Source organism: Notolepis coatsorum (genome assembly GCF_963971535.1).
Source record: "Notolepis coatsorum genome assembly, chromosome: 1".
Classification (NCBI taxonomy): Eukaryota; Metazoa; Chordata; class Actinopteri; order Aulopiformes; family Paralepididae; genus Notolepis; species Notolepis coatsorum.
Window position 1 is genome coordinate 300,713,740 of NC_140165.1, and position 23,373 is coordinate 300,737,112.

The 23,373-nt window shown below is 42.3% G+C and overlaps 1 protein-coding gene across 1 annotated transcript in view; it reads left to right on the forward strand.

Moving 5' to 3' along the window:
* Nucleotides 1-5,519: 5,519 nt before the first annotated feature.
* Nucleotides 5,520-23,373, forward strand: part of LOC311225485 (transcription elongation factor SPT6-like) — a gene marked incomplete at both ends in the record, with an annotated part of 59,556 nt that continues 41,702 nt past the window's right edge. Inside the window, 14 exons of the mRNA XM_084310777.1 lie at nt 5,520-5,631; nt 7,423-7,629; nt 8,573-8,643; nt 9,001-9,190; nt 10,046-10,130; nt 10,605-10,860; nt 11,858-11,959; nt 12,091-12,204; nt 12,340-12,429; nt 16,876-17,018; nt 17,304-17,449; nt 17,850-17,981; nt 19,855-19,984; nt 20,649-20,799. Of these exons, the coding sequence (XP_084166903.1) occupies nt 5,520-5,631; nt 7,423-7,629; nt 8,573-8,643; nt 9,001-9,190; nt 10,046-10,130; nt 10,605-10,860; nt 11,858-11,959; nt 12,091-12,204; nt 12,340-12,429; nt 16,876-17,018; nt 17,304-17,449; nt 17,850-17,981; nt 19,855-19,984; nt 20,649-20,799 (1,929 nt within the window). The remainder of the gene's footprint in view (nt 5,632-7,422; nt 7,630-8,572; nt 8,644-9,000; nt 9,191-10,045; nt 10,131-10,604; nt 10,861-11,857; nt 11,960-12,090; nt 12,205-12,339; nt 12,430-16,875; nt 17,019-17,303; nt 17,450-17,849; nt 17,982-19,854; nt 19,985-20,648; nt 20,800-23,373) is intronic.

The window sequence follows — 23,373 nt, forward strand, 5'->3', positions numbered from 1 at the left end:
TGGTGTCAGTAATCATTTTAACATTAAAAGTAAACGTAATAAATAAATAAATTAAACATTTTCTTCCGAGCCGTGGGATCTAACGTATTTATTCCTCCATCGCCTAATGTTGGCTAATAACGTTATACAGGTTCGGTCTCCACGCATGACGCTCCTGCGTCGCCTCCATTCGTTTTGTGGGTTATCTTTCTGCATTCATTTGATGCGTCTCCCCAAACTGCGACCTTAGCCTTTAGCCATTATAAACCCGTTTGTCTAATACAGCACGGCGTGGGAATGTGAATTCGCCCGAATAAGCCCGACTCCTTCAACAGATAGCGGATCTTACTAAAAGGTATGTGGGGCGATTGACTTTGGCAATGAATGATGAGCAGTGTAGAGGCATGCGGCGCTTTCATCCCATCAGCTGATTGGGGATCTGTTGTTGCTGCTACTAGCAGTTAGCATGTCGGCCTGTGCCTGATGCGCACTCAGCCCAATGCCAGCCCATCAGATCAATCCCATACTGCAGCCGCGTCTCACGCCCCTGTCATCTCTCCCAAAGCTAGTCCTGTAACGAGTAGGCAAATATAATGAAGTTCACTGCGCAAAATGTTCATTATGCAATCATTTTGCATATACTGTAGGTCACGACTCGAGCTGTAGTTTTTCCATCATGCACTGCCCTGGCCCACGACGCTGGCTATTTTACAATACACACTCCCTAATTAGAAATATCTCCTGTTATGGTTTTAGTGTCAATTCTATGTACAGTATGCAGTAGAGAAAAATGCTATGTACATTTTGCTTGGGGGGAAAGGAGATTAGTTTTGCCTAGTATATAGCAGGAGCAGGATTTGCAAGCAGCTATGAGATGCATCCAAATAGTTATATGATGTGTGCATCCAACTGTAACTGCAGTCAATGCTCCCAAATCCAGTCCAATGAGGTTATATGGAACCTGGGCTCATTTTAACAAAATAATCTGAGAATAGTATGACCCATTCTAATTTAGCCCAATCCTAGTAAGGAGGGTGATTTAAAGAACTGATAGCAACTGAAATGGACAAAACATCTTATTTTAGTGAAGAGGTGTGGTTGACTCTTGCTAGGTGACTTTGTCTTTTCATTTTTTATTTTTTTTTGTATCCCCTAGCTGACATTCTAGAAACCCAAAGTAACAAGCAGCAAACATTTAAAATACTAAAGAGTTAACATGCTGGAAGGACCTATAATAAACCTACTTTTATACTTATACCTACTCTTTTATTTGATTAATATTCCATTATAATATAGGCCTTATTGTATAGTATAACCTAACTAAGGCTGTCTGTTAATCGACCAATAGTTGTCGAAGTTGTTCACCAGTCTAATCAATTAGCTTAGTTCATTCAGTTGACAAACAGGCAACAGACAACATGTCAAATTGTGTTTCCCACACACAATCATGCAGAATGGCCTCTTTATATACATTTATATTTTGTAATTTAGCTGACTTACAAGTTTTGTACAACAAGACAGCAGCATTATATCTAGTGCTTGCATGAGATGTGCTTATCATTTTTCAGTTAATAGCTTACCTTAATAATCAGCATGGGGAAAAAGCATAACAAAGCCTAATCGACTAAAAGCACAACAGTATTATAGTCATTAGTGTTATAGCATAATCATATTGGCCTAATAGTATAACAGTCAATAGTGTTCTAGCATAATCATATTGGCCTAATAGTATATAATAGTTAATAATAGTGTTCTAGCATAATCATATAGGCCTAATAGTATAATAGTTAACAGTGTTCTAGCATAATCATATAGGCCTAATAGTACAATAGTCAATAGTGTTCTAGCATAATTATATAGGCCTAATAGTTAATAGTGTTCTAGCATAATTATATTGGCCTAATAGTATAATAGTCAATAGTGTAGCAGTGTAACACAGTACTCAAAATATTAAACAAGTTAGGGCGGCTGATTGGCGCAGTGTGCAAGGCGCTCGCCTCTAACGCAGGAGACGCTGGGTTCGAGCCCAGCTCTCGGCGTTGCTACCGGCTGGCCGGTCGTTCATACTAATACAATTGGCAAGTGTTAGAGGGTGGGAAAGCCGGAGGGTGGGGATTTGACGTTGTGGACAGCGACTCCTACAGGTCGGTTTGGTGACGCCGGTGCGACGGAAGCAGGAAGTGACGGGGGCAGCGTGAGCCTCCCATGTGTTACTCCTCGCCACTGAGAGTTCGAGCTGCTGCGGTGAAAAGATGCGACAGGCTGCCTCCTCGTGTACCGGAGGGGACACGTGATGCAAGGCTTCTGTCCTCACTACAACCGACCTGTGGGAGGCATAGTCTAGCAACGTTCAAGACAGGGAAGGGAAGAATTGGATATACGAAATTGGGATGGGAGAAAAATAGAAAAAAATTGGGAGAAAAAAAAATAGTTTCGTTTATTTATTTAGCACATTATTTAAAAAAGAAAAACAGTGCTAGGAGGCGGCTAAAGGGCTTGTACAAGTCCATAGTGTAATAGTGGTCTAATAGGAATGGTCATATGCTAAAACTTGTGTAATATTAGCCCATATTACAATATTATAGTAACCTATATCATAATAGAATTTTTTTTTATCCACTTTTTCTCCCATTTTCTATATTTTTCTCCCATCCCAATTTCGTATCATCCAATTCAAGCCTCCCCTGTCAGGAACGCTGTTTCTTGCCTCCCACAAGCCGGCTGCAATGTGGACTAAGTCATACATAGCACAAGTCCCCTCCGGTACTTGAGGTAACAGCAGTCGCATCTTTTCACCTGCGCAGCTCGATCTCTCAGTGGCGAGGAGTAACGCGTGGGAGGCTCACGCTGCCCCCGACACTTCCTGATTCTACTGCGCAGGCGCACCAACCGACCTGTAGGAGTCGCTGTCCACAACGCCCGATCCCCACCCATCAGTTTCCCACCCCCTAATACGGCCAATGTGTATTAGTATGAACGACCAGCTAAACTGAAAGCAATGTGGAGCGCTGGGCTCGCCGGCGAGCCCAGCGTCTCTGCATTCGTGGCAAGCGCCTTGCCCACTACGCCACGTAGCCGCCCATCATAATAGTATTATAGTTGATAACAGGTAGATAAGACATTTACAGTACTGACACACAACAGTCTTATGGTAGTCTTATGGTAGCTAACTTTCAGTCCCTGTCCACCAGTCATGTGGTCTATATCATGAGATGGAGGAATGGAGGAATAATGATAGTGAATAGTGAATCCATAATCACATAGTTTAGTCTATATTAAATAGAGGATTGCTAATAATATTACTAATTGTATTACTCACTGATGTGATATTGTATTAGTAATATATAGGCTTGCCCTATAGCCCTAATCAACATCTGTTAGTGTTAATTGATTCAATCCCATTTTAGCCACCATACATGAGAATCCTTGGTTATTATCAAGCTTTTGTATTTCGATTCTTGGTAAAAGTTGCCTATATGAAAAGTTATGTTTTTATTTTTTTGGATCTACTTTTTTCTCCCATCCCAATTTTTTCGTATATCCAATTCTTCCCTCCCCTGTCTCGAACGTTGCTAGACCATGCCTCCCACTGGTCGGCTGCAATGTGGACGAAGCCTTGCATCACGTGTCCTCCCCGGTACACGAGGAGGCAGCCGTCGCATCTTTTCACCTGTACAGTGCGATCTCTCAGTGGCGAGGAGTAACGCGTGGGAGGCTCACGCTGCCCCCAATACTTCCTGATTCTGCTGTACAGGCGCACCAACCGACCTGTAGGAGTTGCTGTCCACAACTTCCGATCCCCACCCACCGGCTTTCCCACCCCCTAATACTGCCAATTGTATTAGTATGAACAACCAGCCAAGCCGGAAGCAACGCCGAGAGCTGGGCTCGAACCCAGCATCTCCTGCGTTAGTGGCGAGCGCCTTGCCCACTGCGCCACTTAGCCGCCCAAGTTAAGTTTTGTTGAAACTTATAACTAAACACCAGATACAGTATCCATGATCTTTTGAAAATTCTCGATACCACAACGATACTTTTTACCAATAAGAATGAAAACCTTAGAGCCTTTGATTGATTGATTGATTGAAAAGTTTATTAACGGATTGCAGAATGGGTACAGTACAGTACAGCTCAATACATACAATTGTTAAGGGGATGCAGACCAGAGAAAGACTTTCGTCTTGTTTACATCAGGGTCCCCCATTTTCAATTCATCATAACATATATGACATACATGACATACAGATAGACAGTACTGCTACATCTATACATTTATGACATATCAGATTTGCAAATACAGTACTGTTTGTGATACAAAAGTGTCCAGAAAAAGAGTGTATATACATTTGGCGTAGAAACTGTACATTGGAGGAGGTTGGGTGGGTGGGGTGGGGTTGGGTGGGTGAGGGCTGTACATTGGAGGTGGGGGGGGGGGGGGGGGGGGTTGGGTAGGGGACACACACACATTTTACACTGTACATTGGAATACTGACAAAGCCTTACTTGGTCATTTACTGTACAACTAGGTTAGGACATTTGTAGGGGCCAGTTTCGAATTGCAGTCTCACGTAGGTGTTTTTTGAGAGTGTTTTTGAAAGTGGGTAGTGATTCACAGCCTACCTGCGAAAGCAGCGATTTCTTTTTTGACAACATCTTTCCTCAGTGTTTAAAAAATTCCGAGTAGTGGTTTTTTACATAGATATCTATATAGAACACTAGATAGCTTACCCGCGCTGCCGGCCAATGTAGAGCGACGTCGTCGTAGGGCGGCCATCTTGCTCGAGGCAGCTCAGCTACTGATAACATTCATGTCTACTTTTTTACTTAAAGGCATTTTTTTTTACAAACCGCGTGAATCATAGCCACGTTAATAATGCTTGTAATAAACCAACCCGTTTGTAAATCCGTCAATATTTCAGCGAGTTATGAGTATTTTTGTCTGTGCAGCTCACTCACCCTCACTCAAGGCTGACTCGAGCAAGATGGCGGCGGTTCAGTGACGCTGGTGACTCCGCCTTAAGCTATCTAGTGTTCTATATAGATATCTATGGTTTTTGATGCCCAGCTCCACAGAGGACTGTACACCGGGCCCCTCAGCTCAGCACGTGAAGCACGTTAGCCTATGTTGTGGAACCCAATTCATTGAGCACAGGGTGACAGTACTATCTGACATAATCTTCCCTGGACTTTTAAATCGACATTTAAAATGTTTACACTTTTTACTGTATATTTCTGTATATTTTGACTGTATATTTTACATTTAGAATGTATATACATAACAGAATGTATATATAAAAAAAATTAAGAACCGGACCGTATTTTATTCTTTATTCTTATTTCTATTTTCATTCGTGACTTTGTCTCTGACTACCTAAATGTTTACTGTTTACTGTGAGCAATCAGTAGTGTAGAATTTCCCTCGGGATAAATAAAGTATCTCTATTCTATTGTGAACCTCCATAATATACTGTTACATTGTAACGATCTGAATTGGTCTTTGATCAAGTCATTTTAATTCGGTCACATCAACAGAACCTGTTATGTCTGACTTCATCGAGAGTGAAGCGGAGGAGTCCGAGGAGGAACTAGGCATACTTGAGAGCCCTGGAGAGACGCAGACCAAGACACAGGAACACGGGGCAGTCGACGACGGTAAGAGCCGTTAGGAGGATCACCTGTACTGTTCTTATTTCAGGGCACAGTGCTGAATAGAGGATGTCTTAATTCATGCCTTCTGCCTTACGGGGGGGGGGGGGGGGGGGGACAGTGGCCAGGGAGGTAGAGCAGTCGTCTGGCAATCCGGAGGTTCCCGGTTCGATTCCCGCTCCTCCCGGGGCAGCATGTCGAAGTGTCCTTGAGCAAGACACTTAACCCCAAATTGCTCCCGATGAGCAGGGTGAATGGGTAAGATATGAGGAACAAATTTTAAAGCACTTTGGATAAAAGAGCTATATAAATGCATCATTTACCATTTTCTTTTACCTTTTACCAGCTCAATACAAGATAAGCCTAGTAAGTTCTGTAATGACAGGAGACCTACCTAACCCAATGTGCGTAATAGCCTCACTAACCTGAGACCTATTGCTCTGACATGTCACATCATGAAATGTTTTGAAAGGGTTGTGCTGGGCCACCTCAGGGAGCAGGTGGCACCTTATTTAGACCCCTTGCAATTTGCATATAGGAAGAGTGTAGGAGTCGACGATGCACTGATTTTTATGTTGCACCAAATGTATAGCCACCTTGAATCACCTGCCAGCTCTGTTAGGGTAATGTTCTTTGATTTTTCTAGTGCCTTCAATACAATCCAGCCACATATCCTAGCAAACAAAATGATTCAGCTTAAACTGCACAACTCAACCATCTCTTGGTGCACGAAATATCTTGTTCCTTGACCTCAGTTCATCAGGCTGGATGACATAGTATCGGATGTCACCTGGACAAAAACTGGAGCCCCCCAGGGAACAGTTTTGGCGCCCTTCCTCTTTGTTCTTTATACTGCGGACTGCAGACATAGCGAGGCCATGTGCCATATGCCATATGTGCCATTTCTGACGATACAGCGCTAATCAACAAAGGCGATGACCAAGCCTATAAAAAGGAGATTGACTCATTTGTCCACTGGTGCGATGCCAACTTCTTGGAATTAAACATCGAAAAAACCAAGGAGTTGGTCATCAACTTCAGTAGGAAGAAGGTGAATGTCTCTCCTGTCATCATTAGGAGGCAGGAGGTTGAAATAGTCCAGTCCTATAGATACCTTGGCGTTCACCTGGACGGTAAGCTGGACTGGAAGCAGAACACAGATTCTGTGTTTAAAAAAGCCCAGTCTCGGCTCTTTCATCTGAGAAAACTTTGTTCTTTTGACATCAGCAGGTCACTTCTCTATGTATTTTACCAAGGTATCCTGGCTAGTGTCCTGTTCAATGCTGTTCTCTGCTGGGGGGGCAGCATCACTGTTTCGGACAAAAAACGTATAAATAAAATCATCAAAAAGGCTGTCTCAGTGATTGGCCTTCCTCCTGATTCCCTGGAGATCACCATAGCCAAGCGAACCAGGACTAAATTAACACCATTTTATCTTTTGTAGGCCACCCACTGTTTAGTATTTTCGATGCTCTGCGAAGCTCATTTAGTAACAGATTGTTGATGCCTCAATGCTCTACTGAGCGATTGAGAAGGTCCTTTGTACCTGCTGCAGTAAAACATTTTAACGGACACCGATAGCACTGTGTTAAGAGGCTCTCCTATTGTGTTGTGTATCCTGTAGTGTATTGTATCATGTAACTGTGTCTTTCATGTTTGTATATGTGTATTCGCTCTGGTGGCAAACCATGTTTCCCCTCGGGGATTAAGAAAATAAACCATACCATACCATAACCCCCCCCCCAAAAAAACCTACCATTTGAAAAACAAATGGAAAACCTTGATTTGCCAACACAGACGAGGAAGAGGAGGAGGAGAATCCGGAGGATCAAGACGAGCACGGAAATCTCAAAGGTCTGATCGACGACGGCGTGGAGAAAGAGGAAGGCGGCAATGAAGAGGAGGAGGAGGAGGACACAGAGGGGCAGAAAAGAGATGGAGAGGGAGAGGGAGAGGGAGAAAGTGACTCGGGCGAAGATATTGGCCACCGTAAGAGGAAGAGAAGTAAGTGTTTCCTTTTGGACCATGGCCTCATCAAGACCCAGGGATGATGTCCAAATTTCATTTAATTTCAAACCTTTATTTACAGTCACGTCGAGTGTACATACAGAAATAAGCACACAGAAAAAGGCATATAAAATCATAACAACAAGATTGGACAAAAATAAGGATAACAAATAAATTAAAACACGTACAACTTGATTGACAATTCTTGGACATCAAGGTTTTAAACTCTGCAACAGAGGGGAGAGACTCTTTAAGCTTTAAGTACTGTTGGAGTTCATTCCATGAGCTAGAGGGGCATCATAGCAAAATGCAGATTCACCCTGTTCCGAGCAAACTCTGGGACCTTAATGACAAGCCAGTCACTAGAACGGGTTCCAAATCTTGCTCTTGCTCTCACATACCTTATGAGAGCTTTATAACAGTACGCAGGCTCTATTTTATTCACAAATTGTATACCCACCCACCTCTTTCTTGGACCGTATTGACGTATTCACACGCAAAGTCAGGTGACAGGCTCAATGTACAGTTTCTTCCCCTTCGGATGTATTCTTTTTTTATGATCTCTTCTTCTTACACAGTACCGTATATTTGTATGTCTTGTATGTCATAAATGTCTTGATGAATTGAAAATGGAGGACCCTTATGTAAACAAGACGAAAGTCTTTTTCTGGTCTGCATCCTCTTAGCAGTTGTTAGTATTGAGCTGTACTCTATTGTACCCATTCTGCAATCTGTTAATAAAGTTTTAAATCAATCAATCAATCAATCAAGTGCCCTTGAGCATGGATGGCTCAATGTTCCCCCGTGTATACAAGTACAAATCTGATGCAAGGACATGGCAAACTGGCTAAATTAATTACAATTAGGTGCTTGCAATATGCCAGTAGTTATATTTGTTGTAAAAATGTAACTACACATGTGTTTTTATGTATGCCTACAGGTTTTGATGACCGCTTGGACGATGACGATATCGATCTGATTGAGGAGAATCTGGGAGTGAAAGTGAAAAGGGTAATTTCAGGCCCCCATGTAGTCTATATGAGAATCGTATGATGAGGTGCTGTCAAGATGTATTTTCAGAGTGCGGCTGGGTAGCGCAGTGGACTAAGCACTCGCCTACCACCGCAGAGATCGTATCCAGCTGTCAGCGGTACCTCCGGCTTGGTCAGTCGTCCCTACTAACACAATTGGCAGTGTTAGCGGGTGGGAAGCCGGTGGGTTATGTGTTATGGTCGTTGTAAACTGCTACTCCTACTGGTCGGTCGGGGCGCCTGTATTTTCAATCATTAATCTTAAGGGCAAAATCAGTAATGTTTTCCTAACATATTCTCTCATTTCCCCCCTCTCTCTCTTCCTCACGGCAACCAGCAAAAGTTCAGGCGTTTACGGGACATGTCGGAGGACGAGGAAGGGGACGAGGATGTCAGAGAGGCCCACGAGAAGGACATGATAGCGGATGAGATCTTCATGGGAGCGAGTGGTCCGGACGACGGCGAGCCGGCCTTGGATGTGCCTCTCCATCCCGAGGGGGATGAGGAGGAAGAGGAGGAGGAGTCTGGTATGAAGAAGAACCGACTTTTATCTTTGAACATTTAAGAATAGATTGTTTTGGCTTGTCTTCATTATTCAAGTCCTACTGAATCTTGAATCTACTGTCTGTGGATGTTTTTCATTTCAAACCTTTATTTAAACTCAACTGAGGTTTCCCTCATTTACAGTCACGTCGAGTGTACATACGGAAATAAGCAAAATAAATAAGGCATATGAAATCACACAGCATATAAAATCATAACAACAAGACAGCAAGGTGAGACAAAAGTAAGGATAACAAATCAATTAAAACATGTACAACTTGATTGACAATGGTTGGAGATCAATGTTTTAAACTCTGCAACAGAGGGGAGAATCCCAAGCTTTAAGGACTGTTGGAGAATATTGAAGATATTGTCAGTGATTCGTTTTCAGTGACTTTTGTCATGTTGTATCAGGTAATTCATCAAGAATTACAGGCACTGGGAGGCGGCTGGGTAGTGTAGAGGTCTAAGCACTTGCCTCAGAGACTCTAGATTCAATTCAGATTTACCTCCGGCTTGGTCAGTCATCCCTACTGATTTGCAGTGTTTGCCGGTGGAAAGCCAGTGGGCTATAAGTCCTGGTCGTTGCGAACAGCGACTCCTACTGGTCGGAATTACAGGCTCTTCTCTGGCATCCCAACAGAGAACAAATAATCGTCTTTGATTAACACTAAATCTGTTAAATGTTTTTACTATTATGTAGGAACGGCAGGCATTTCTTAGAAATCACTGAAAACCTATAAACCTATTAACAACTAACGATTTCTTTAGTAGAGGACAGTCCTATATGCATATCTTGTAATATATATTTATTTAATAAATGTTTATTGAATTCTCAGATATTGATGACTTTATTGTGGATGATGATGGACAACCTCTGAAGAAACCGAAGTGGAGGAAGAAGTTGCCGGGATATACTGACGCGTACGTGATTCTGATTTGCTAGCTTGTTTGAAAGTAGATACAGTGTGTCTTCAATACAATAGAGGCCTGTTTAAAAGTAGATACAGTGTGTCTTCAAACAATAGAGCCTTGTTCGAGAGTAGATACAGTGTCTTCAATGCAATAGAGCCTTGTTGAGAGTAGATACAGTGTGTCTTCAATACAATAGAGGCCTGTTTAAAAGTAGATACAGTGTGTCTTCAAACAATAGAGCCTTGTTCGAGAGTAGATACAGTGTCTTCAATGCAATAGAGCCTTGTTTGAAAGTAGATACAGTGTGTCTTCAATGCAATAGAGCCTTGTTTGAAAGTTGATACAGTGTGTCTTCAATGCAACGGAGCCTTGTTTGAAAGTAGATACAGTGTGTCTTCAATGCAACGGAGCCTTGTTTGAAAGTAGATACAGTGTGTCTTCAATGCAACAGAGCCACTAAAGACCACCAAACCGTGTTCACAGGGCTCTGCAGGAGGCCCAAGAGATATTCGGAGGGGACTTTGACTTCGCCGATTTCGACACCGAGAACTACGACGACGCGGAGGACGAGGAGGACGACGCAGAGGAGGAATCCTGGGATCGGCCCAAGAAGCAGGCCAAGAAGAGGGTGGGGCGTCGCAGCATCTTCGAGATCTACGAGCCCAGTGAGCTGGAGAGCAGCCACATGACGGACCGGGATAATGAGATCCGCTCCACAGACATGCCAGAGAGGTTCCAGGTGAGAATGAAGACCTTCTTGCACCTTACAATAATATGGTCAGGTCACCTTGTTGGGCGGGGGGGGGGGGGGGGGATATTAGCGCAGTATAGTACTGTTTATCAATGATATTGTATCTGACGTCTCCGATCGATTCCCACCCCTATCGCCTAGTGTTGATTTCTCTATTCTCTATTTATCTATTATCTCTGTTGACATGGGATCTGTCATATTATTGTTACCTACACGTGTGGGGAAAAGTCTGGCTCTTTGGAAGGCTAGAAGGACAGGGCAAGTAGTAGTACATGTAGTCTGTCAGTGGGCTTTTGTTTTACATTTACATTTAGAAATTTAGCTGATGCTTTTATCCAAAGTGACACGTTCTGTACAACAGGTCAGCAGGAAGGGTACAACTCTGGCAGCTAAGTAACAAGTAACTGTTTTTAACAGTGTTGAAACTTGGGTGCTACAGTCTTGAGTGCATAGTAGTAAAGACATTATTAGCATAGTAGGTAGTAATATAGGCAAAGAACATTATTTAGTAATAAGGTGCATGATAGTAAAAGACAGGAAGAAGCTTTTTTTTTTTTTTTTCATTTCAGATATTGTTTGAAGAGGTGTATTTTTTGTAGACAGCGGAAAATCGGTCAGGTTTCAGCTGTCCTGACTGTGGTGGGGAGTTCGATCCACCATTGTGGAGCAAGGACAGAGAACAGCCTGCTTCTCTTTGATGATCTCCCTGGAACTCGGTTAGGAGTGGGTCTGAGGCGGCCAGAAGATGTAGAGCGTATGGGTCTTGAGGGTGTGTGTTAGAGACCATTGACTGGAGGTAGGCGGGAGCCTCTCGCTTTGCTGCACGGTATGCCAGGTCGAGGACCTTGAAGCAGATTCGTGCGGCAATGGGAAGCCAGTGCAGCTCTCTAAAAAGTGGGGTAACATGGTCTAACTTTGGTAGGGTGGCGTTTTAAAGTATATCCACTTTCATTAATCAAACCTTTGTGGCTTCCTGTGTCGATAGTTGCGCTCCATTCCTGTGAAGCCTGCAGAGGATGACGAGCTCGAGGAGGAGGCTGAGTGGATATACAGGAATGCCTTCTCTACTCCCACCATTTCCATGCAGGCAAGGAGTTTTTTGTTTTGTTTTAATTTTTAAAACAGCAACAGGCCACGGCGTCTGACTAAGGGATAAATGTAGCAGACTGTTTTCCAGTTGGCGTTCAATCATCCTTTCCCAATGTCTTTTAAATTCAGGACAACACAGAGTATTTGGACCGAGGTCCCGCCACCAATTTCAGCAGGAAAGGTCCCAGCACAGTCCAGAAGATCAAAGAGGCTCTGAATTTTATGAGGAACCAACACTTTGAGGTATTTACCTATTTTCTGTTTTCATGAAACAAAAAAAAATTAAATGAACAATGCTCATTTAATGGTGTTCTCAGCAGATGTCAGGTAGCTTGGTTTGATTTTAAATGTTCCCTCTGTGTGATCATCCTCTCCTAGGTTCCCTTCATAGCCTTCTACAGGAAGGAGTATGTGGAGCCAGAGCTAAATATAAATGACCTGTGGAAGGTGTGGCAATGGGATGAGAAGGTTAGTCTTGTTAGTCAATACATTCAATAAGGACATACAGTGTCATAGGTGCAAAGTGTGACTCTCTGGGGACAGATCTACAAAGCTATTAGCACATAATTTCCAGCACTCACAGAACTGTCCTTTTAGGTACTTTTATTAAGTACAGGCCAGTGTTTGACTCAAGTCCGAGTCCTGGACTGATTTTCAGGACTCGTGACTCGACTTGGACTTGAGCACTGATGACTCGAACCTGGACTTGGACTTGAGCATTGACTGCATTCGGACTCGGAAGGTGCAGACTCGGACTCTGACATGTTAATTGATGAATACGGTTATTTATTTAATGTTTTTGCAATAGGCCCTAATCTTTTGGCATAAGATATTGATGGCTATATTAACACTTTGATGACCGTTCGGCGCCGTCTAATATGGTGCTAGAGGACCAAGGTTTGTCAACAAACCGATGTGTCTTTGTAGAGCTATATCTATACTTTATAGTATTGCTATCTGTCCATTTTCATTGTCACTTGAGTTCATAAACCATCCCTTCAAAATGGCTTAAAGAAAAAGAAAATCCATCAATAGGTTGTCATTTTATAGCGCCGTGAATATAAGCTTTATCGCAGATTTCGTCTCATATATTTTCTGGAAAGCTACTTATAGAGCTAAAGGCTACTAACGTTATATTCAACGGCATTTCTGTTGTATATATGCTAATGAAATAACACAAACTGCTTATGATCCGGACTATCCCATAGCATCTATGGATGCTATGGATCGAATGCTTGCGTCTCACAACAATGTCTAATCCGGCTGTAATTTAGGTGAATAAGGTCTTACCGTCAGCCCGTGGGATACCCTACAGCATTTCCCCGTTATCGATCGGCATCTGGTAGATCGATATGTCCATTGGTTGATGATAAATACCCTTATTCCATGGTGAGATCTGCGATTCGAAACGTGATACACGGTGCATGATGTTGCTTTGGGATCAGAGTAATATGATACTCCGTTGGAGGCAAAAATAAATAAAAATCCATTAGCCCACAATGATACTGCAGTGGAGCGATGGCGCCCCTAAGAGGATCTGGCCGGTATTGCATGTTGCCGAGGGTAGATCTGCAGAGTCGATCGGGGATCTTGATCCGGTTATTAATATGGAATAAAACAATAACAACTTGCCACGGCTATATACGTGCCTCTGGTCCACAACGCATGGATTCGAAACACGTATTTATACGTGGCCGGTCCCAATAGTGTTTTTTTTTTATCAAATTTTTTATTATTACTTAACATGAAAACAAGACAACACAATACAATAACCATAATAACAATACACAGAACTTCACAGGGAGATAACAGAACAATAATAATAAAATAAATAACAATTTATAAAAACAGAGTACAACATTTTAAATTTTAAAGTGGTACTATCTTACAATTGGCCTTTCCCAGTATTCAGTACCGTTTCCCGGCCGTGTGGCTCTATATCAATAAGACTTACGTCTCTAATTCTCATATTGGCGCACTCTTCCAATTCCCCTCACAACCCTCACCCTCACCAAACTGAGTCATCTCAAAACGTGCATATCAGTGATGTCAGAGATTTCCAGCTGCATAACAATGTGGCAATTGTCACGCCGGTCCCAATAGTGTTAATGGCAAAGTAAATAAACTCCCATTGAAATGGTGACCGCTGCGTCAGTTATGTTTAATGTAGACCTATTTTTATTTGTATGTCAGCTCTTTGACTGCCAGAGTGGAGTGGACTCAACCTTTGGACTCGCACTTGGACTCGGACTAGGGTAATGGGGACTCGACTCGGACTCGACTCTGGCTCTTCTTTGGTGACTCGGACTTGGCCTCGGACTCGAACACTGGGGACTTGAGACTCGACTCGGACTCGAGATTTAGTGACTCGACTACAACACTGGTACAGGCATAAGCCTTCCTCAGCGTTACACTGGACCTCAGTGGAAGTGCCTCTTAAATAGAAGTCTGCACGCTAATCACTTTAAACACCCCTCTTGGGGTTGGACATTTTAACACAGAAAGCTATTACAATTTTCTTTTAAATTTAATTAAATTTTTATAGATTTTAATGACAGCAATCTATTACAAGGTATACACGCTTTTAATATCAATTCTCTGCTCATTTTATGCCTGTCTATAATTATGCCAATTTTATGCAGATTCTTATGCCTATGTCTATTTTGTGTCAACAACACTGATGTGAATCACTTTGGGCTGTAATTATTGTATGAAAGGTGCTATACAATTCATCATAATAATAATAATTAAGGCGGCTAGGTGGTGCAGTGGGCAAGGCGCTCACCACCAATGCAGGAGACGCTGGGTTTGAGCCCAGCTCTCCGCATTGCATTCAGCTTTGCTGGTCGTTCATACTAATACATTTGGCAGTATTAGGGGGTGGGAAGCTGATGAGTGGGGATCGGACGTTGTGGACAGCGACTCCTACAGGTCGGTTGGTGCGCCTGCGCAGTAGAATCAGGAAGAGACGGGGGCGGCGTCCCTCCAAAGCGCAGACCCCCGACGCTGAAAGATCGCGCTATGCAGGTGAAAAGATGCAACGGCTGCTACCTCGAGTACCGGAGGGGACTCGTGCAATGTATGGCTTCGTCCACATTACAGCCGGCTTGTGGGAGGCATGGCCAAACAGCGTTCGAGACAGGGGAGGGTAGAATTGGACAATACGAAATTGGGATGGGAGAAAAATAGAAAATGGGAGAAAAAGTAGATACAAAAAAATTATAATAATTATTATTAATAATAATAACAACAACAATAACAGTCTATATAGACACACCTTCAAATAAGTACAATGAATGGACACTGTTCTACTAACCTTACGTAGTGTTGACACTATCTCCTTGGGTCTATTATATATATTATATATTATCCACTGAATTTACTAAAGCTCCCTGCAATTTGCATTGGTCACGTTTTGCCTGAGACTTCTCCTGCTCTGACAGGTTTCTCCCTTTCACTCATCCAAACTGGTGATTAATGTCACTAGTCATATTGCCATGAAAACATTATCCTTGTATTATTATCCTAATAAATGTATCCTTTTATTGTAGACTAATGACCAGCCATTGAGAGTTGGCAATCCACTTGACCAGTGAATTTAACTACATGTTCTTTAGGTTGAATGATGATAGGCTTCTTTACGGTTGATTATGATATTAGATGTTTGCAGATGTTTATCTTGATATTACCATCATTAATGATATCAGATTAGGGGAATGCTTCCCGTAAAACGGGCAGGTCTAATCTGATCCTCCAACCTGACAATAGACAATAGCTGGTCAATAGCCATGTCGTATAATTATCCCCACTGATCTATAATAAAACGTTGTATTGTATCCTACCGTAGATCATTGTATCACATTTACAACCTACCATAGCTTATTAGAAAAATGTCTCTGATCAGTTATATAAACTACTCCACTATAAATGATATCAGGATAACAGAAAACAGATATAAAGCTACACAGTAACAACCCTGATCAATTCGGCAAGCAAAATCTTATAGGATATCTGTTTGAGCAGTTCAGCTGAAGATGATGATTAACCCCAATAAGGAATGAGACTTCACTGATAGCTGCTTCACTTATCACCTTTAATACGTGGCTGTACTGAAACTGTCTGATCCTGCGACCAGCTAGTGCACCTTGCTTCACATGCACAATGCGGCCAGAGGAAGGACTCCCAGGTTGATTGCGTGATTGGCTGCAGCCTTTGTAAATTAGACGTAGAATGAGCGCATCCTCTCAACACTAGGGTTGGGTACCGTTCACATTTGAACCGATACCGGTACCAGTTCCTGGAATTCGGTATCAGTACCTTTCTGTTATAAATTTGTTTCTTATTTCAGTTATAAAAAAAATATCCTAACTTCTCAATTTCAACATTGTTATTTATTTAGTAAATGCTTTTATTTATTGTTGTAACACGCCACACAAACTAAATCGCAGGATCATGTATTATGTTTTTAAATGTTTATCAACATTATCTGGCCATCCTCAGTAAATATGATCAAACTCCTCTGACCTCATCTGGTCTTTCCAAAGACCCAAGAGATGGGACAGTAATATATATATTTGTGGAAAAGGCTCCCTCAGTCTAGTATATTACACTCTTATACTAAACATGTAAAGGTTCCGAAATGTGGTACCGATTGATCTAGCGTGAATCGGTAGTACCGATGTCATTCGGTCGGTACCCAACCCTACTCACCACCTCACAGTTTGCCTTGCACTTCTCCTCTTAGTAAATCTGGCCCTCAGACTCTCTAAATATGAGTCAAAGTGCCATGCCTGTGAACTACCACTAGGGGCAGAGTGGGTATCTGAGTTAGTGACACTGTCGATCTATGAGGTGCTTGGTATCTAAAAATCGGACTTTGACCTTAACTTACCCCGAGCTTGACTGTCTTTTCAGTGGACTCAGTTAAAGACCCGCAAACAGAACCTGACCCGGCTCTTCCAGAGGATGCAGGGCTTCCAGTTTGAGCAGATCTCGGCAGACCCGGACAAGCCGCTGTCGGATGGCGTCCGTGCCCTCGACACCCCGGACCTGGACAGGTTTGGACTTCATTCGCATGCATTGCCAGAACAACATCTGTTTCCGTATACATGTGGTCCTGTATGGTCCTTGGCTCTCTTGAGCATGACACTGGCACTGCCAGGGTTAGGGGTTTGATTCCCACCCATACTGAGAAATTCCATTGCAAAGCGTTTTTGCGTCCCAATAATAGAAAGGTGCAGCCATTCATACATATGCAGGCAAGTGTATCTCTATATTTCTCGTTCCAAAACGTGTCAGTTTTAACACCAGGAAACGCTTCCCCTGTGTTTGTGAATGTCCAGGCTAAAGGCTGTCCAGTCTGGCGAAGAACTGGGTGACGTCTACAACCACTTCCTCCTCTACTACGGCAGAGACATACCAAAGATGCAAAACGCTACCAAGCCCAGAGTGAAGAAGTTGAAAAAGCCTAAAGAAGTGAACGAAGACGGTAGGTTTGACTTAGATTTCAGGAGGACTCTAATGTTAGAAAGGCTGGCATCTGTCAATCGGATGTCAACAATCAATCAACTAAGGATTTCTTTGGTTGAGAACAGCTCTATTCACATACCTTCTTCTAAATAGATATTTACTGACGACTCTCTTGAGGCTCAGGAGGTAGAGTGGTTGTCTGGTAATCGGAAGGTTCCCGGGTTTGATTCCCGCTCCTCCCCGGGCAGCGTGTTGAAGTGTCCGAAGTGTCCTTGAGCAAGACACTTATCCCCTAATTGCTCCCGATGAGCAGGTTGGCACCTTGCATGGGTCGCCTCTGCCGTGAATGTGAGGAATAAAAATTGTAAAGCACTATATAAATGCACCATGTACCATTTGATCTTGTTTTTTACTCACAGGGGAGCAGGAACCGGTGGAGGAAGAACAAGAGGAAGAGGAGGAGGAGGAAGCGGAGCAGAAGCCTAAAGGAACCGACCTGAAGCTTGCGTCTCGTAGGGACATGTACAGTATCTGCCAGAGTGCTGGACTGGGTGAGTGCGTCATTCCATCAGCATTCCACTAGATGTCACTGAAGTCAAACATTGCAGCTAATGGAGATGTGGCCCTCTTCCACCTTCCACAGTTGCCCCATGCAGTTCCCCCCGAGGACCTCATATGAAGACGTACAGCTTATGTGAAAACAGCAGGTTTACAGCAGTCCTGTTGTCATTCTGTAGGTCCTTGCGGACTAATGTGTAGCTCTTCAGTTCACCTCAGGGGAAACAGCTGAGGACACGGTGTAACTGAACAAGGCTGAGAAACAGAAGCTGTGGCTGGAAAGTGTGTATTCAGAATCAGAATCAGAATCAGAAAGGTCTTTATTGCCAAGTAAGTTTGCACATACAAGGAATTTGTTTTGGTCGTTTGTCGCATTAACATTAACAGACAATTAAGGTAGAGTGAAAATAAAATGGAATATATAAACTAAATTAAAATAAAAGTACAATCGAATAGAATATAGGACAGGGCTGTGCAATTGTGCAGGATGTAGTAGAGTATATACACTAAATTAGAATAGAAATACAGTGGAATAGAATGTGTAGCAGGGCTGTGCAATTGAGCAAAGATTAACAGTGAAGTATGAACAAGTATGAACAGTTTTGAGTGTATATACAAATTATATTGCGCAAAAGCTTCTGGGGTGGAGGGGGGGCAGCGTACAGCATTTGTGCAGGCGAAATCGAAGGTTTAACTTTCCTGTGATGTTGCAGTGAATTGTCACCGCTAGGAGTTCATTAGCTCAGTGTTTAAACCAGTGTTGTAGTAGACTCAGACTTGGACTCGAGCATTGACTGCATTCGGACTCGGAAGGTGCAGGCAAGGACTTGGACTTGTTAATTGATAAATAGTTATTTATTTTTAGAAAGTAAATAAACTCCCATTGAAATGGTGACCACTGTGTCAGTTATGTTTAATGTAGACCTTTTTTTATTTGTACGTCAGCTCTTTGACTGCCAGAGTGGAGTGGACTCAACCTTGATGACTTGGACTCAGACTTGGACTCAGACTATAGGGTAATGGGGACTCGACTCTGGGTCTTCTTTGACTTGAACTTGGACTCGAACACTGGGGACTCGAGACTCAACTCAGACTCGAGATTTAGTGACGCTACTACAACACTGGTTTAAACACACTACTCTGCCGTTACTGGAGGAGACTGGTAGGTTGGTTGTTTCCAGGATACCCCTGCCCGCCAAACACACGCACCACGCAAAGTCTGGTGGGTTTTCAAATGCCATGAACGTTTGAATAGCCTCCTCTGTGTTTCTTTTAGATGGCTTGTCATCAGACTCTTGATGTTAAAACAAGAGTCTGAGTATGAGATCATAACTGAATAGGGCAGGGTGGCATGGGTAATATATCATGATATTTTTCCGTTTCGATTCTCCGAAGCTCGTTTTTGCGAGTGAAGGTAAATCCCAACTGGTAACAAAGTATAGGCCTACAAGATTAATAAGAACTGTTTAAAAGATTTGAGCTGATTCAAATGCATGTGAAATAATAACAAAGACCATTAGGACCTCCTAAAGTGTGTTCTGCAGACCTATTTTAATTAATACCAGTTTCAAAACATAAACAACATTGTTTGAATGTGAATACTACAAAATATCATGATATCCACGATCTTCTTTTGAAGTGAAATCATGACGATATTTTAACCAGTCATATCTTCATATCGCCCACCCCTGTCACTGAACCACTGCTACTAACTTTAACTTTAGTTCCTCTTGTGTATATAGATTAATTGTTTTCTTTCATATCCGTTTCTGTTTCATATTGATTGTGTAATGTGGATTATGATGGATGTATAGAGCTACTTTTGACTCAACACAACAAAGTCTTTCTACGGTCTCGTCCGGTCAGATGGCCTGGCGAAGAAGTTCGGTCTGACCCCAGAGCAGTTCGGAGAGAACCTGCGAGACAGCTACCAGCGCCATGAGACCGAGCAGTTCCCTGCAGAGCCCCTGGAGCTGGCCAAGGACTACAACTGTAGGTCAGCAGAAACACTATGTCGCAGATCGCGTCGGCACGATGACGCCTTGTAAAAAAAAAAAAAAAATAATAATAAATAAAAAGAATAGCTCAAAACGTACCTTTTAAATGAATTATTATCTTTATTTTATTGTCTTATTTTTCTTTATTTATATATATATTGTTTTTTTTATCATTTAATTATAATTTTTTATATATATATTTTTTTATTGTTTACTGTCTAATTAAGTTATTATTACTATTGTCATTGTGAAAGTCCATGTACTGTGTTTGTCCATGTACTGTGTTTGTCCATGTACTGTGTTTGTCCATGTACTGTGTTTGTCCATGGACTGTAATGCAATGTCTGTAAAGTGCTTTGAGATACCATAATGTAAGGCGCTATATAAAATAAATTGATTATTATTATAATTTTATTTTGATTTATTTCTTATCCTTTTGTTGATTATTTTTGTGTAAAGCACTTTGAGCTGCAATCTGTATTAATGGTGCTATATAAATAATAAAGTATTATTATTATTATTATTATTATTATTATTATTATTATTATTATTATTATTATTATTATTATTATTATTATTATTATTATTATTATATTCTATATGCAAGCTGTTCTGTACCTTATTCCCCCGTAACGACATGCCGGGGTCTGTGTCTCCACGCAGCCAGTTCAGCACACCGGAGGCGGTCCTGGAGGGCACCCGGTACATGGTGGCTATGCAGATCGCTCGGGAGCCTCTGGTCAGACATGTACTGCGACAGACGTTCCAGGAGAGGGCCAAGATCAACGTCAAACCCACCAAGAAGGGCAAAAAGGTACAAAAAAAAAAATACCGAATAATAGCAATGCAGAGAATAAGAAAAGGGGTAAAAGCAATGCAGACAAGACAACAGTCTTTCTTCCTGTTTGATACCCACACAGGTTAAAACCCGACAGTCTTTCTCCCTGTTTGATACACACACAGGTTAAAACCTGACAGTCTTTCTTCCTGTTTGATACCCACACAGGTTAAAACCCGACAGTCTTTCTTCCTGTTTGATACCCACACAGGTTAAAACCTGACAGTCTTTCTTCCTGTTTGATACCCACACAGGTTAAAACCCGACAGTCTTTCTCCCTGTTTGATACACACACAGGTTAAAACCTGACAGTCTTTCTCCCTGTTTGATACCCACACAGTTTAAAACCTGACAGTCTTTCTCCCTGTTTGATACCCATACAGTTTTAAAAAAAAAAAGTACATTTGATTTCAGTGTATAATCACACAAGTAATACAGCAGCATTGGAGTGGGGGTGGCACCATCTGTTTTAGTTAATTGATTGTTATCCTTACATGTCTTATTGTTGTGATTTTTTTTGCTTAATTCTGTATGTACACTCAACGTGACTGTAAATGAGGGAAACCTTGGTTGCCTTTCGAGTTTAAATAAAGGTTTGAAATTAAATTAAATCTGTAGCATCAGGATCAGTGCTGATACGGCTCTTACGTAATCGTCCTCAGATCAGTAAACGAAGCCGTGCTGAGACGGATACTTTGGTGCAATACAAAACTTACTGAAATGTTTTGATGAAATATGTTATTAAACATCCTTAATTATTATTAAAAGAATAACAATAGTAACAACCTGGGGGTCTCACACAGCAAGCTTTACAAAACAATGTGATCTGATCACCTTCACCTTCGACCCTCACCCCAGTCCAGTCTCCAGACACTGTACTTTCTTTTTTTTTATCCACTTTTTCTCCCATTTTCTATATTTTCTCCCATCCCAATTTCGTATCATCCAATTCAACCCTCCCCTGTCACGAACGCTGTTTCTTGCCTCCCACAAGCCGGCTGCAATGTGGACTAAGTCATGTGGACTAAGTCCCCTCCGGTACTTGAGGTAACAGCAGTCGCATCTTTTCACCTGCGCAGCTCGATCTCTCAGTGGCGAGGAGTAACGCGTGGGAGGCTCACGCTGCCCCCGACACTTCCTGATTCTACTGCGCAGGCGCACCAACTGACCTGTAGGAGTCGCTGTCCACAACGCCCGATCCCCACCCATCAGTTTCCCACCCCCTAATACGGCCAATGTGTATTAGTATGAACGACCAGCTAAACTGAAAGCAATGTGGAGCGCTGGGCTCGAACAGGCGAGCCCAGCGTCTCCAGCATTCGTGGCGAGCGCCTTGCCCACTACGCCACGTAGCCGCCCCTCAGACACTGTACTTTCTTGTTTTTTTTTTGTCCGCTCTTTTCTTCCGTTATGGTGAGAAACCGCTCTGTCCTGCGCGTTGGTTATCGGTCTTCCTCCACATAGCTAATGTTCGGATGGTGGAAGGTGTACTCGTCTGCGTTTGATCACACAAGGATTAATAAACAGCGCCTTCCACTTAAATTCATTGTAATATTCTATTAAATGTATTTTGACTATGTTTGATCATTTAATGTTAACACTTTCAGCACCAGAGGTCCCTGTGGGCCGTGTGGCCAGAATGCCAGCGCTTTAACACTTTGATTGCCCAAGGTTAATTCCTTTTTACCTCCTTGAATGCCCAGGGCCACTTCAATGTTAACGTTAATATCGCCTAATCTATGTTTTAAATTATGGCTATGTGTCTAATCTGCCCGTCGCTTATCAAAGACTCATTTTCCAGTCAACATTGTCGTAGCAGATTGTTTTTTTATCGCTTCATTTCCGTTTTCTAGCATTTTGAAAATCACTCGTTTTCACGAAAGAAATAACACATTCCATGATAATCGCCTTTTACTGGAATATTCTAGAACGTTGTCATTGTTCGGCCTATTTATTAATCGTTTTCAAATAAACGCTAGATTATCGATAGTATATGTGTGCGCATGCACGCTCGTGCCGCGAGTTGAAAATCGATTCTCCTAGTTACTGACCGCTCGCACAGCCAAACAGCAATATCACATAATCACATAAAAGCTTATATCTCTGTGAAAACGAGTCTGATTATCCTAATACTGGTAACATAGATTCCTTACCTGAGATCAGATGGTATCCAAATGGATTATTCCAATTCCTGATCGCCATTCGAAAAAATCGATATTTTTATTGATTCACCGTGTATACTGTAAAAACACATAATCTCCGCTGCTCTGAGGCTCACTAGTGGAGCTGATCGACCCTGGCTGCGTGAGTGAGAAGTAAAATGTGCAGTCAGGGATTTTTTTTCTCATTCATTTTCATTGAGTTCAATCCAAAAGGGTGAATTACCATCTGGGAGACGATAGGGGGCGCTTTTTTCACATCTGAGCGCCTGGAGTGGTTGGATTTCCAACGGTAGACTTGGTTGATGAAATATGATTTCAGATTGCTAATAAAAAAAAACGAGAAAATACGAGAATTCTCGTGAGTGGGCATTCAACCCGCGGGGGAGAA